The following is a 15,657-nucleotide window of genomic DNA, read 5'->3' as shown; positions in this document are numbered from 1 at the left end:
GTTTTGTAGATATGTTTATCAGCACTAGGTCATGATGTGAGATGTATTCTTGTATTTCAAACACTGCTCTAGATTGGTTCATTAGAATGCAGCTGCTATGCATAAATCTTATATTACGATCGAACAATCTGTGGTGTTGGGATTTTTTTTTTTTGGTTACCTGCTTATAAAGACAAAATATTAGGGAAAAAAAGAATTCCCAGTGAGTAGTTTTGTTTTCAAGGTATCATTGAGATATAGGCCTCCAGTTACCATGTGGGGTAGAGATTCTTCTTCCAAACCTCTATTTCTGGTCAGAGTAATGAGGATACAATTTCTAGTTGCTCTCTTTACTCCCAGCAAGGGGATCCCTTGCGCATCCAACTTCAGGTCTGCCTGGGCTGTTATACCCAAGGCCACTCTGTGCACCGGCACAGGGTCACACTTCTTTGTGGCTTTGAGCTGTGTAACAAATTATACAACACAGTGGCATTAAAAAAATAAAAAAAGAGACATTGTCGTACATAGTTTCTGTAAATCAGGAATTAAGAGAATGGCTTAATGGGGTGATTCTGGCTTAGGGTCTCTCACGGGGTCAGAGTTAAGATATGGGGAAATATTGTAGGCATTTGACAACAGGAAGATCCAGTTCCATGAGACTGCAAAAGTGATGCCTGCTCTTGGTTCCAGGGCTCACTTCCTGCTCATGTAGATGTTTCCTCGGGGCTGCTTGACTCTCAACACCAATGTGGCAGTTGGCTTACCCCAACTGCAAGAGTGATGCAAGAGAAAGCAAGATGGAAATTGCAACGTTTTATGACTTAACATCAAAGAACATACTTCATAATTTTCAGACTATCCTTACTGGTAATGCAGGTCATCTGTGTTTGCTTGGGAAGGGACCACATAGGGTGTGAACACCAGGAGGCAAGAATCTTTGGAGGCCATTTCCAAACCTCCCCACAACCTCCTGAAGCAATGTTATACAGATAAACTATTTGACTTTATTTTAGCAGAATAAAGACCTAAATTATAGTTACCAAGAGGTGATTATTCAAGCTTCTACAAGAATATAATTGAAATCAGCCTAGGAGTGAGAGGATGAACATATATTGAGTTGAATCTATATTAAAAGAACAGTAAGAAATCATTATGACATGGGCACCATATTGAAGAATCCTACGGCATAGAAATGCTTAGAGAAAATCAGGACTTGGAAACCATCCCTCCTCCCATTCCAAATGCCAAAGGCTTGTGTGATGATAGTTGGAAATTATTCTTCCAGTTGCCATGTGGAAATGCATCAAGTGATGACCTCTGACTGTTGTACATACTGTACATGTTGAACATCCAGATGATAGAGGGGGTCTGGCCAAGATGGATCAGGTGCAGCTAAAGTCTCCCAAAAGACTATTAGTATCTTCTCAGTTTGAGGAGGGTTCAACGGAGCCTCTCCAAGCGGAGTGGGGAGGGAGTGGCAATGAAGAGAGTCAGTTCTGTGTCTGGAGGGCTCGCTCACTCAGGAGCATGAGCACGACATGCATCCTACAGAGCTGGTGAGCACCAGGGCTGATTCTTGAGTCTTGAGACATGGTGCAGCCTGCTCATCCCACAGCCATGATCACCCCAAAGGTCAGGCTTTATCTTTATCTTTATTTTTATTTATTTATTTATTTATTTATTTATTTATTTATTTATTCATTCATTCATTTATTTAATTATTTAATTATTTATTTTTATTATTGGCGTTCAATTTGCCAACATACAGCATAACACCCAGCGCTCATCTGGCCATGTGCCCCCCCTCAGTGCCCATCACCCAGTCACCCCAAGCCCCCGCCCACCTCCCTTTCCACTACCCCTTGTTTGTTTCCCAGAGTTAGGTGTATCTCATGAGGCTTTACCTTTAGACCCAAACAGGCCATGGCTAGTCAGTCTGTGGAATTAGGGCTTATTTGGGGGGAGAAAGTAAAACCTGTTGGTACATGTGGACCTCACTACCCACATGCCAGTCAAGCCACTGCTACTGTCTCACAGGTGGGGACACATTCTAGGTGTTGCCTTTTGAAACTTCATCTGCATATTCTTTTGTCTCTTCTCCTTTTCTTCTACTTTATTTGGCCACATATTTAAAATATGTTTTGAAAATAAGTTCATTTACTTTTTCTTCAACAGGTAGTGTCACATGTTTTAAAATTTAGAGGCTATAAGAGTGATATAAAAGGACATAGAGTGACACTTTCCCTCCTATGCAGTGATGGTACATGTTTAACAACTTGCTTTAAAAAATGTGGCCTCATATCACAATATCATAAATCAGATGGCACCAGGTGTTTCTGTTGCCACAGCCCTGGGGCACAGGCCTGCTAAAATACAGCCCTCATTGGGATGCCTGGGTGGCTCAGGGATTGAGCATCTGCCTTTGGCTCAGGGTGTGATCCTGGTCAGGGGGATCCAGTCCCACATTGGGCTGTGAGGAGCCTGCTTTTTCCTCTGCCTATGCCTCTGCCTCTCTGTGTCTTTCATGAATATATACATAAAAATCTTAAAAAAAAAAAAAAGACAGACCTCATAGGATGGATTACAAATGCTTGCCCTCCCATCAACCTTACCACCACATCAACAGGGCTGCTGTATAATAATGTGGATTACAGCGGACAGAACTATAATGATCAGGCTCTATTTAAGAAGCAGTTTCTAGGGGCACCTGGGTGGGTTAAGCATCTGCCTTTGGCTCAGGTCATGATCTCAGGGTCCTGGGATCCAGCCCCATGTCAGGCTCCTGGCTCAGCAGGAGCCTACTCCTCCCTCTCCTCTCTGCTTGTGCTCTCTCTTGCTATTTCTGTCTCTAATAAATAAATAAAATCTTAAAAAAACATGCAATTTCTAGGGAAACTCAAATATTACAGAGGAAACAAAAGCAAGGGCACTAGAGGAAATGGAGGTCTCTGACGTGTACAGCTGTGGCAAACAGTAAATACAGCCTAACAGCTGGCCAGAAAAACACAAAACTTCACACTGAGGCCTATTTACTTCAGTTCCTTTCACCCAGTATATTGTATGTGGGTTTTAAGCAAAAATTATAGGTATACAGGCAGAGATTTTGGAATTATCACAGTAGGATCTTTAAAGTCACTTTAACAAGCTAAGGGGTCTAATAGAAAAAGTGGATAATACACAAGAACTTCTTTGTCCTCACAAGATGGAAGGGCAAGGGAGGTCTCTAGGGTTTCTTCTTATAAGGGCACTACCCTCATTCATGAGGGTCCACTCTCCTGACCTAATCACCTCCCAAAAGCCCCACCTTTAAATACCACACACCGAGGGTTAGGATTTAACATATGAATTTTGGGAGGATGCAAATATTCAGTCTATAGCAGATGGTGAAAGAAGGTCAGTGGTTGCCTGGGTTTGGGGGGAGAAGTGTAGAGGTGAAGAATAATTATATGAGTGGTGAAATTATTCTGCATGAAACTTAAGGATAGATACGTGCTTTTATGCATTTGTGAAAGCCCATAAATCTATACAATGCTGAATGAAACTTGATGTCATTTATGGACTTTAATTGATAACAATTTATCAATCTTATTTCCATGATTTGAGTTTTGGGAGTCCTTTATATATTTTATATACAAGTGTTTTGTCAGATATGTGGTTTGGAAATTATTCCCACTATTCCATTGTAGGGATATAATCCAAATGTACTACACTAATGCAAGATGTTAACAATAGGGCAAACAAATTCTGTATCAGGTGTGGGAGGTGGGGTATGATGAATATGTGAAACTATATGTACTACCTGCTCAATTCTGTAAAATTAAAACTGTATTAACAATAAAATCTAGCAATTAGTTTTTAAAGTCGGAGTCTCATTTTTTCTCAATTTACAATGAGGAGAGAGGAATAGGTTATTTCTTATATTTCTTCCATCTTTAACATTTATGATTTCCCCCTTCTACATACACCATTTTATTATTTTTTATAAGATTTTATTTGAGAGAGAGAGAGAGCAAGCTTAAGTACAAGGTGGGGGAGGGGGAGAGGCAGAGGGAGCAGCAGACTCCCCTGCTAAGCAGGGAGCCTGGCATTGGGCTGGATCCCAGGACCCCGAGATCACCACGCGAGCCAAAGGCAGTCGTTTTACCGACTGAGCCACCAAAGTGCCCCTATACTTTATTTTTTGAAGCAGTTTTAGATTCATAGCAAAATAGAGCAGAAAGTAGAGTTCCAATAAACCTTCTGCCCCCCAGAAGCACAACTTTCTCCACTATCAACATCCACAGTGATACATGTGTTATAATTCATAAACCTACCCTGACGCAGTCTAATCACCCCAAATCTGTAGTTTATTGCAGGGTTCAGTCCTGGTGTGCATTCTGTGGGTCTGACCCATGTATGATTATCTGTATTCTCTCTAGAAGATCACACAGAATAGTCTCACTCTTAAGTCAATCAGAAAAGGACAAACATTATATGGTCTCGTTCACTTGGGGAATATAAAAATTAGTGAAGGGGAATAAAGGGAAAGGAGAGAAAATGAGTGAAAATATCAGTGAGGGTGACAAAACATGAGAGACTCCTAACTCTGGGAAACGAACAAGGGTAGTGGAAGTGGAGGTGGGCAGGGGGTTGGGGTGACTGGGTGATGGGCACTGAGGGGGGCACTTGATGAGATGAGCACTGGGTCTTATGCTAAATGTTGGCAAATTGAACTCCAATAGAAATTTCAAAAAGATAAATAAAAATAAAATGTAAACCCACAAAACAAATGATGGAAACAAAACAAAACAAAACAAAAAGAATAGTTTCACTCTCCTAGAAGTCCTCCACGCTCCATCTACTTGTCCCTCTTCCTTCACCCAGCAGACAGCTCTGTGGAATGGTTCTGCATCTTGGTATTTACAGTGATTACACAGTGTCTGCATGTGATAAAGTGACAGAACTAGACACACTTTTCTGGTTTTGATGTTGCGTTCCAAGTTACTTAAGATAAAGATCACTGGGGGAGCCTGGGTGAAGAAGGGTAGACGGGGCCTCACTATCTTTGCAGCTTCTTCTGATTGTGTAATTATCTCAAAATAAAAACCTAAAAAAAAAATAAGTAAAAAATCTGGTTTTGTTCAAATAAAACAGCATCGAATTTTCTGAGAAAGGTCTGGAAAAGCAGAAAGCCAACTTTCTTAGGAGCTCTGAGTTATCACGTGGTTGTACGTCATCACTGAGCAAACCTTGGTAGTGTCTATACATCTCAAGGCTGGAAACCAGGTGAAGACCCAACTCCTCTGGCCTAGAAGCATCACCTTGCTGCCGCGGTGGCACAGCGCATGCGCAGCTGTCAGGTCCGCGGGGCGCGCTGTGCACCCGGAGAAGCATCACCTCGCTGCCGCGGTGGCACAGCGCATGCGCAGCTGCGTCGTCCGCGGGGCGCGCTGTGCACCGGAGAAGCATCACCTCGCTGCCGCGGTGGCACAGCGCATGCGCAGCTGTGACGTCCGCAGGGCGCGCTGTGCACCCGAGGCATCACCTCGCTGCCGCGGTGGCACAGCGCATGCGCAGCTGTGACGTCCGCAGGGCGCGCTGTGCACCCGAGGCATCACCTCGCTGCCGCGGTGGCACAGCGCATGCGCAGCTGTGACGTCCGCAGGGCGCGCTGTGCACCCGGAGAAGCATCACCTCGCTGCCGCGATGGCACAGCGCATGCGCAGCTCTGAGGTCCGCGGGGCGCGCTGTGCACCGGGAGAGGCGACTGCAGGTCACACTCGGACGCTTCTTGGGGACGTGCCATGAATGTTCAGTTTTCAGTTCATTTCGACTTGGTTAAAAATATGCACTCCAGAGGGAGTATGACCTGCCCGGCGCGACATATTCTAAAACAATCTGGCACGGGGATTTATATTTGCCAAAAAAAAGTAAAAAGCAGAAAGGACAAAGCAATCCTTGCACAGAGACCGCACCGCCATTGTACGTTAGATCGTTTCTTCCTGTCCCCGCGTCTCCGGGCGCGGCGGTCACCACCGTGGAGGCCAAGACGCTCAAAGCGTTAGCGATTTTGTCCGCCCGATGTGCAGGGTGTAAGGATGTAGACGGTCGCACGCCCCCGTGCAAGCAGGAAAAGGGGCTGAAACCCGAAGCCGGCTTCACCACCCCGCACGGTTTTCGGTCTCCGCAGGCAAGCGCGGGGCGGTCCTCCCGACCTTAGAGCCCCCACCCCCCTCCCCCACCCCGCCGCTCCCGCCGGCACACAGGAAGGCGGGCCCTCCGCGATCAAAGATGGCGACCACGGCCGCTCTGGGCTGCCCCGGCCGCGACTCGGCAACCGGAAGTCCTCCGGCTCTCGGCAGCCGGAAGCGGAAGTAAGAGGCGGTCGGCAGTCGGGCTCTGCTGTGCGAGACCGGCTTGAGAGCCGAGCCGCGGGGAAGGAAGGCGCGTGTCGGCCGCTCACTGGCGCAGCGGCTGCGGGTGCCGTCACCGCCCCGCCCCGCCGTCGTCGCTGGCATCGTCGCGGACTGAGCGGGGCCCCAGCCTGGGCAGGAAGCGGGACTGGAGCACCGCGTGTGTCGCGGCTGCGCTGCCGGTGACAGGTACCCCCGGCGCGGCGTGGGGAGGTCGGGGGGACGGGGAGCGGGTCGGGGAGGCGCGGGGCGACCCTGTGCCCCGGTCACCTTGAGCCTCGGCTCCTCGCTGGACTCGCTGTCTCCTTCCGCGTGTCCGTCCTTCCCGGATTCGCGAGCGCCCGGAGTTGCCCTCGGTGGTTTGCAGGGAAGGAGACCGCGTGCCCGGGCGCAGGAGGTGGGGGAAGCGCCCCGACCCCGAGCAGGTGCAGGACTCCGGTTGCTGGGCGACTGCGGCTTCTTTTTTATAGATTTCTGTTTTCTCTGAGATGAATTCGGGGGATGCCTGCTGGCCGTCGCTTTCATTGCACTACGAGGATCTGTCGGCCAGAAACTGGGCGACCCACTTTCACTTCTTGTGGGGCCTGCCAGAAGAATAAGGTCCTGGTCCATCGCCCGTACATTATGGATGTGAACCGTGGCTCGTTGGCCGAAATCTCTAGATTGTTTTGCATTTCTTACCAGATTCGAGAACTCGCACATTTTGTCCAGTTGAAGCCCGGAGCCCTTCTGCCTTGCCGTGCTGCACTGTGTCGGAGACGTTCATCTTGCACTCGCCAGCGAGTTTCAGTGCGATGTTTAAAGACACTTAAAATAGTTGCTTTACGACAGCACAGAATTTGGGTAGCCTTTCCACTCGTCTTGCTTTTGACAAACTTAGTTGATGCTTATTTTTAAAAAAAAAAAAATTTTTTTTTTTCTAAATTTTTATTTATTTATGATAGTCACAGAGACACAGACACAGGCAGAGGGAGAAGCAGGCTCCATGCACCGGGAGCCCGATGTGGGATTCGATCCCGGGTCTCCAGGATCGCGCCCTGGGCCAAAGGCAGGCGCCAAACCGCCGCGCCACCCAGGGATCCCCTAAAAAAAGATCTTATTTTTACAGAGAGAGAGAGAGAGATAAGTGAGGGCGGAGGGAGAAGGGAAGAGAGAATCTCGAGTGACTCCGCGCTGCGCCTGAAGGGGTGAGGGGCTTGGTGTCAGGACCCTGAGATCACGACCTAAGTGGGAATCAGATTCTGAGTTTCACTGAATCACCCAGGCGCCTGACAGCTCATTTTTATTAAAGGAAGTAAACATTGCTTCTGTACAGGAGCAAAGCAACTTTACAGTGCACGTTACCTTTTTTTGTTTTAATTTTTATTTATTTATGATAGTCACACACACAGAGAGAGAGAGGCAGAGACACAGGCAGAGGGAGAAGCAGGCTCCATGCACCGGGAGCCCGATGTGGGATTCGATCTCGGGTCTCCAGGATCACGCCCTGGGCCAAAGGCAGGCGCCAAACCCTGCGCCACCCAGAGATCCCTAGTGCACGTTAACTTGGGGAGATATTGAACTAATACAGAAAATTCTCTTAGATCTTTTCTGCAGTTACCTGTGATACTTTTCATACCAGATGTATGGTAACTACTTTTGTAAAAAAATTAGATTTGTGTGGTTCACAGCAAATGGTTTTGCTAAGAGTTATAAATGCACATCGATTTTAATTATTTGGGAAGTAAATTTATTTCTTAAGGGTGCTTCCTAATATTTTACCTCACTGTTATGTATGTTGGAGCTCAGATGGGTGTCTGTGAACTTGTAGAGTGCAAGTTGGTTTTTTGATTTTGATAGCATTATCTTCAGTTTAGACAGAATAAGAAGAAGTTGGTGATTTAAAATTTTATGCCTCTTCTCTTTCCCAAAAACTGAAAAGTGTTTTCCACGATACAGTTTTTGTTAATATTTCCATTATCTTACTGTAGATCATTAACCAAGAGTTAGTCATTAATTTAAATTAAGGAAAATAACCCACAGACTAGATTTTACAAATAATACACTTAGGCCTAGGATTTATTAAAGAATGTTTTAATTTACCCACCATGCCACAAGCATTATGCTTGTGATCATGCAATGCCACACTGTAAATTTTGACAGCTATTATTTCTCACACTTTTTATATTAGCAACATTTAAAGACCACTAGGATCAGAGTGATAAGATTCTCATAAAATGAAGGCATTGTCAAACAAAAGGCCACTTCAGTGAAGTTCTTACTTATGCTTCTCTAAAACAGTCTTTCCCTGTAGTTTTACCTGTGGCATCAAAGATGTAGGGTTTGGGTACGAAAGCTCTTTTTTTTTTCAGTCTTTTTTTTTTTTTTTTTTTGGAGGGGGGGTTATCTTTTTTTTTTTTTTTTTTTTTTGAGGGGGGGTTATCTTAACGGGTGCTATATCTTGCCCCAAGAACTCTATCTCTTTTTAAACAGTTCAAGGGGATTTCTAGGTAAATCTTGGTGCACAGAGTTTTCGTTTTAACCATCCTTAAGTCCTAGGCTTTTTGTAGCATCTTTCTTCTTGGTGTCACACTCCTATTTGTTTTCCTTCCTTCTTTAAGGAATGAAGTCTGTATTCGTTTATTTCATTTTGAGTACCTCCTATGTTCCAGGCATTATGCTAGGCATGTGACTCTGACAGACAAAACTCCCTGCTCTTGAGGAGCTCACATTCTGTCCCCGAAGCAAGCCTGAATACACATCTGTCAGGCTGGTTGGTCAGTTCACTTTGGTCCCAGCTTCAGGCTGGCATGCTTGGTTTCAGGTTGAAACTGTGCCTTCCTCATCTACCTGTATCCCAAGGACTCTGCCCCTAGAAAGTTTCAGGTTGAAACTGTGCCTTCCTCATCTACCTGTATCCCAAGGACTCTGCCCCTAGAAAGTCAGTCTGGGTCCTCACAGTATGGATTCTTACCCTTCCAAAACCAGAGAATCGGGAGATAGAGTGATAATTGTAAAAAACAGGCAGGCAGTTGTGGATTCCAAGCATTGCTGTTCATTAGGCAAGTTACTCAGCCTCTCTGAGCTTCCATTTTCTTATTTTTAAAGTGGGAATGAGTGTTCCATTATGCAGCATAGTTATAGAATATCTACTGTTTGCCAGGCAATGGTCTACTTGTTGTGGTGAACAAAGTGGACGTGGCTGCCACCGGTCAGGGACAATAGTTTCCTGGATAGTTGTGTGGAAGGACTAGATATTATGGTATTATATTATGGGACCCAGTGCTTGTCCCAGGCAGTTGCTCAGAAATGCTAATGTTCCCTAGTGGACCTTTTGTCCCTTACCACTGTGTGCAGCCTGCCTGGGGTTGCTGGCAGTGCTGTCCAGTTTCCGGTCCAGAATCATCACTTTTGGGATTACACATCTAGGCCCCTTTGGGACAAATTGTAAACAGAACTGTAGCACAGTACTGCTGGAACATAGTTCATGTATTCTCTTTCCAGTTTAGAAGTTTCGTGACTTTGGGGAGGATATTTTCCCCCTAACCACAGAAAATGTATTTCCAAGACATCTTTTTTGAGCCCATGTGATAACGATGCATTATTATTCTATAATTTAGAAGGCGGTTTCTTATGAGAACATCTTTTTTTTTTTAAAATAAATTAATTTTATATTGGTGTTCGATTTACCAACATACAGGATAACACCCAGTGCTCATCCCGTCAAGTGCCCCCTCAGTACCCGTCACCCAGTCACCCCCACCCCCCGCCCTCCTCCCCTTCCACCACCCCTAGTTTGTTTCCCCGAGTTAGGAGTCTTTTTCTTCTTATGAGAACATCTTTTACTAGAACAGTTAATTTGGTAGAGTACTTGGCACTACACAAAGTGATTTTCATTCTCACAGTGTCCTGGTGTGGCAGATTCTGATATTCCTATTTCAGAGTCTGGGAGTCTAAGGGCCACAGGAAGTTACTAGGGAACTTGCTTATGGTTGAACTGCTAGTAAGTAGCAAACAGTAATTTATCACAAGTCCCTTACTTTAAAAGGTTCTCTCTTTTCACTAACCAAATTTTTCTATCATGCAGAACAGGTTTCTGAGGCTGCAGTCCAGGGACCTGTAGAGGAGGGTGTCTAAGAGTTCTTGAGTGGTCTGAAATTATATGTAAAAGTTTGGGTCTTTGCTTGCCCCTCTGCAGGAAATGTGTAAGTTTTGTTACGTTCTGAAAGGGCCACCCTCCCCACTTCCCCAACCCCTACTCTAGCCAGAAATCACTGCTAATAGGTTTCAGTGTCAGGGGTCTAGTTGGTTAGCCCTAGGCTTTATAAATGTTGGTTATTTATATATCTGTGCTTATTTATAAATGGGATGTTAATATTATCAGTTAATTAAATCAATTAAGTGGGCAGTGCTTGAACTAAAGACTCTTAAAAGTAATAACGTTTCTATTTGGTTTAATTTATTTTTCTTTTGACCATTTGTTCTTTAGAGATATTTTGTGTTACTGAAGCAGGATGTTGGCACAAATAAATGTTAATGCTTTTTGTAAAAAAGAGGATACTGACTGGTCCTACAAACAATAGCTTTTCCAACCAGTATCTCAAGAAATTGGGGTGAATCTGGGGTGAGCCTTACCAGACGTTAGCCTGCAGAAGCACAACTTTGGTTTGGTGTTTTCCACATATTTATGTCCTCTTTGGGTTTCCATTAAGTGGGTGGAACTTAGATGCTGACTTATCTAGTCCAGGGGAAGTCTGATTAAGGTTCTGTCAGGCAGACTTCTGAGATGAAAAATCAGGCCAAAGAAGCCTAAAGCTAGAGGCCTTTTTCTTTCTTTCTTTCTTTTTTTTTTTTTTAAGATTTTATTTATTCATGAGAGACCCACAGAGAGAGGCAGAGACACAGGCAGAGGAAGAAGCAGACTCCCTGCAGGGAGCCCAATGTGGGACTTGATCCCAGGACTCCAGGATCATGCCCTGAGCCAAAGGCAGGTGCTCAACCGCTTAGCCACCCAGGCATCCCTGGAGGCCTTTTTCTGAAATGATCTGGACACCTAAGTATGCTTGAGGAGGTTACTGCTGGGAGTTCAGGAGGCCCGCAGTCAGTGGCCATGCCAATTTACCATCGACCCCGACTTCCTTATTTTGTAGATAGGGGCCCATTGAGTTCTAACATTTCTTCATTCTGTACCTTTGCTTTTACGTTCAAGGCCCATCTGTAAGCTCCCTAAGGCTCCAGTGACCAAACTGTGTAGCTTAGAGCAATGACAGTTTCTTGTCTGACAGTTTTGGATGCCAGACATTCTAAATAAAGGTGTCACAGGATCATGTTCCCTCAGAAGTCTGTAGGGGAAGGTCTGTCTTTGCTTCTTCCAGCATCGGCCAGCTCCAGATATTCTCTGGTTTGCAGTATTCCAGGGGCTGCCCCTGTCTTTCCTGGCATTTTCCCTGTGTCTCTTCACATGGTGTTTCCACTGCATGCCTGTCTCTCTCTCCACATTGTCCTTTTTTTGTATCACCAGTCATATTGGACCCACCCTATTGACCTTGTTTTAATGAGATTACCTCCGCTAAGACCCTATTTCCAAATAAGTTCATATTTCAATGTGCTGGGGTTAGGACTTTGGGAGGACACCATTTAATATCCATCATTTACATTTTAATCTATCTCAGCTTTATTTACTCTCATGCTTTGTAATTTTGATTGTGTGCAACCACCTGGCTTTTATACCTGTGTATAGCATAGACTCCCCAGTAAATGAAATAGAGTCTTTGTAGGAAAGAGTCTATGATCTACACACTTTTAGTTATGTATTAGTCACTCAGCAAGTTGAAACCATGGAGATACTAGGTGCTGTTAAATTTCAGAGGCATTTCCATTTCTTTAATTTTCATGTTTATTTTGTGTCTTTAAGTATTAAGATTTAAATTTAAACATTTCTTTGTAGCAAAACCTTTTTTTTCCCCCCTTTTTAGGGGTTTGCAATAAAATGGGACTTCTGATTGTATTCATTGGACTATGGCTGTTTTCCTCAGTAAAGGCAGATTCAAAAGCCATTACAACTTCTCTTACGACAAAATGGTTTTCCACTCCATTGTTGTTAGAAGTCAGGTAAGAAGATGTCTTTTTTTTTTCTTTCATGTATTTAAGTAATAATGTAGGATCTGCTAGTGAGTATTCAGGAGGTTTTTTTAGGCAGTAAGATTGTCATCATCACATGCATTTGGTCAGCGCCTCTTTCGTTGTGCACTGTGCTGTATGCTAGTCAGAGGCTGTTAGAATATAGAATCTGTCGGTAGGACAGGATAATACTAATTCATAGAGATACTTAGGGACTTCTTTGGACAAATATATTGAATTGGTTACATTATCTTCTCAGAAACGTGTACCTGTGGTAATAAAGGAAGAGAGAGAGTTGTACTTAAAGGAATTTTTCAATTTATTTGAAAAAAGTTTTAAGAGGTGTTTAATAAAAGAAGGGAGCTTGGCAAGATGAGGGAGAGAGGGCATGTGCCTTCTAAGAAGTTGAAAGAAGACCTCGAGATACAAGAGCACAGAAGGGAGGCTGAGGACACAGCTGGATTTTATCTAAGATGTACGTGTTCTATTTTTTAACATCTCCAAAATTAAGAGACACTTTAATGAAATCAAGATGTTACCTTAAAATTAAAATTGGTAGCATTTTCCTTTTTAGTGTTTCATAAAAACAATAATATGCCTTAAAATTGATGGTTATCTTCAAATCAATAAAATACAATATGGTCAATGATTTCTTGGGATATTTTGTATTCCAAGTGTATTTCTTAGTTAATGTTTATAATATAATTAATCAGATGCCCCTCTTTTGGTCAGTTTTTTTGTTTATAGAGAGAAACTTATTGTATCTGAAGTAATATATAGCTAGGACTTGTAGAGAATAGTCCTAAAGTATAAATTTAGGTAGATTGAATGTCAAGCAGTTGGTAAATCTCAGATTCTGATAGTGCTAGAAATTTGAACTGTTGCATTACTTTACTTAATTTTGGTCTTTATACTCTTCAACTTAGAATTATGTCTTCTAACATTTCCTCCTTAATCCCTAGAAAAATGTGAATGAAGAGTTTTTGTTATGTTGACTGTAGTTATGAATAGCTGCATCTCCTAAGGAAACAGCTTCATTTGGTATTGATAAGAAGGCCAGTGGGAAAATAGGACTTGTAGGACCTGATTTTGGCTTGCTGAGGAGCCTCATGGGCTTTTTGCTGATCAACTCTCTGTGCCTCCCTTTTCTCAGCAATAACATGGCCAAAAGAAAGAATTCCTACTGCATTTATTTCATAGCAGGGTTACAATCTGATCACTGGGTTCCAGTATCAGAACTTTATTAGATAGAGGATAGTTTATAAAAGTTAAGCGACCAAAGGTTGTTTGACATCTAAACTGCCTGAGCCGGGACTTAGCTGAACTCTTCCCCCGCCCCAATCCTATTTTGGATGATTTGTCTGGTATAAATCTAAGTGTTTGAGATTTACTATCACTTTCTAAATAATTTTGTGTAGTTAACTGTAACAGATGTTTTATTATACTCTGTTTGACATTCCTTAGTTCCACTCGGTTGTTCTCACACTAATTTTTTGGTTTTTGTCTCATTGTCTCAGAAGATTCTTATGGTACATACTTATGGGACTTTTGAAAAAGTATGTTAAAACTGTCAGCCTTAATTAATCCACTTTTTTTTTTTCTGTTTCTTTGATCTCTGTGAAGTGAATAGTGTATACCACTTCCTTCACCAACTTTCCTCTCACAAACATTGCCCCTTTTCATAATTTCCTGGCCATTTGCCATTTTGGTTGGTTATTTTTAGTTCTCTTCTGTGGCTATTTGCAGACAGTTTGCCAAGGTAATGGGACATCTAGGCAACTCAGAAATAAGTTGTGCATATTTGAAATCCTCAATATTTACCTCCAGAGTTAGCTGAGGCCACCATTCTTCTCTCCCAGGTCCATGGCAGACATCAGTGGCGGATCACAGCACCGTCCATCTGAGTGAGGGTGATGGGACAGAATATTTTTCTACATATTGAGGCATGCGGCTACCACAGATATTTTGCCTTCCCTGTATCTAGCCCTTAGGGACTAAAAATATTCCCATGTATATTTTAAGATTAGGCGTGATCCTATTGAAGCGGTTGTAGCTTTCTGGTTGTTCATGAAGTGATACATATTTAATTGAAGTAGAACACTGAATATGTTTTGAACAGCCATAGTGACTAACAGAAATATTGTATAAGTAAAGTAGCATTAAAATTGAAACCAATAATCATTTATTGAGCACTGGATACTATAATGGCCCAAGAATGCAGCATGATAGAGATAAATCAAATAGATTTGAGTTTGCATTCCAGAATTTTCATTTGCTAGCTCTGTGCCCTTAAGCAAATCAGTAAACTCTCTGAGTTGTAGTTTTATTCTATAAATGGTTATAACTCAGAATGGCTTTGAGGCTTTAAGGACATGGATGAATATGCCAAGCATAGTGCCTGTTACATAGTATGCCCACCTTAAATATTCATTTCCCTTCCCTTTCTAGTTCTGTATGGAAGGAAGACGAGTTCTGATCAACAACTTTGGAAATCTAGAAAACAAGTTTGCTACCAGATTTATGCTATCTGGTGGACATTCAGGTGGTTTATAGTTTTTTTTTTTTCTTTTGCCATAATTGAAAACTTTTTATTGTGATCTTTCAAAACATTTCTAAGTGGAGAGAGTGTGGTACGTATAATGTGCTCTCCCTCTACCTATCACCCAGTTTTAGCAATTATCAACTGAAGTCCAGTAATCTAGCACCACCACTGCCACCCTCCTCCCTTATCCTACTGGAATATTTTAAAACAAATCCTGGACATCATATAATTTCATCTGAAAAACTATATAGATGTTTTACTCAATGGAATAAGAAGCTAAAAAAAAAAAAAAGCAAAGCAAACAAACTGAATTATATTGTAAACAGATGGCAGCGTTCCTTTTAATAATATCTTGTATTGTTCTTACTGTTCTTGGATTAATTCAGTGGATCTAGTAATTAATTTTCTTAAGGCTGTTTGAAACTTAGATGTTGTAAGACTTATTTATGCAGTGGGATGAAGAAGAACGTGTGTTTCAAGTTTTCTTGTAATTATATGAAGAACATATATGTATTTGTACATGGCCTTTACATGGAAGGCCTTAGCTTCAGTGAATTCTTCTCACCATTACAACCTTTGAGTGTATTATCCCTTACCCCTCTTCCACAAACTTATCTTGTAGACGCAGCTTTAATTAATGAATTT

General features: G+C 42.8%; 1 protein-coding gene across 2 annotated transcripts in view; it reads left to right on the top strand.

Annotated features, from left to right (window-relative positions):
- Nucleotides 1-6,326: 6,326 nt before the first annotated feature.
- Nucleotides 6,327-15,657, top strand: part of UGGT1 (UDP-glucose glycoprotein glucosyltransferase 1) — a 120,432-nt gene continuing 111,101 nt past the window's right edge. For both annotated transcript variants that reach the window (XM_041739615.1, XM_041739614.1), the window contains exons 1-2: nt 6,327-6,560; nt 12,326-12,461. In XM_041739615.1, coding sequence (XP_041595549.1) covers nt 12,340-12,461 — 122 coding nt within the window. In that variant the 5' untranslated portion in view covers nt 6,327-6,560; nt 12,326-12,339. The remainder of the gene's footprint in view (nt 6,561-12,325; nt 12,462-15,657) is intronic.

Source organism: Vulpes lagopus, chromosome 24 (assembly GCF_018345385.1).
Source record: "Vulpes lagopus strain Blue_001 chromosome 24, ASM1834538v1, whole genome shotgun sequence".
NCBI classification, from domain to species: domain Eukaryota; kingdom Metazoa; phylum Chordata; class Mammalia; order Carnivora; family Canidae; genus Vulpes; species Vulpes lagopus.
The sequence above is the reverse complement of the archived record's forward strand: the minus strand, read 5'-3'. Positions and strand labels throughout refer to the sequence as shown.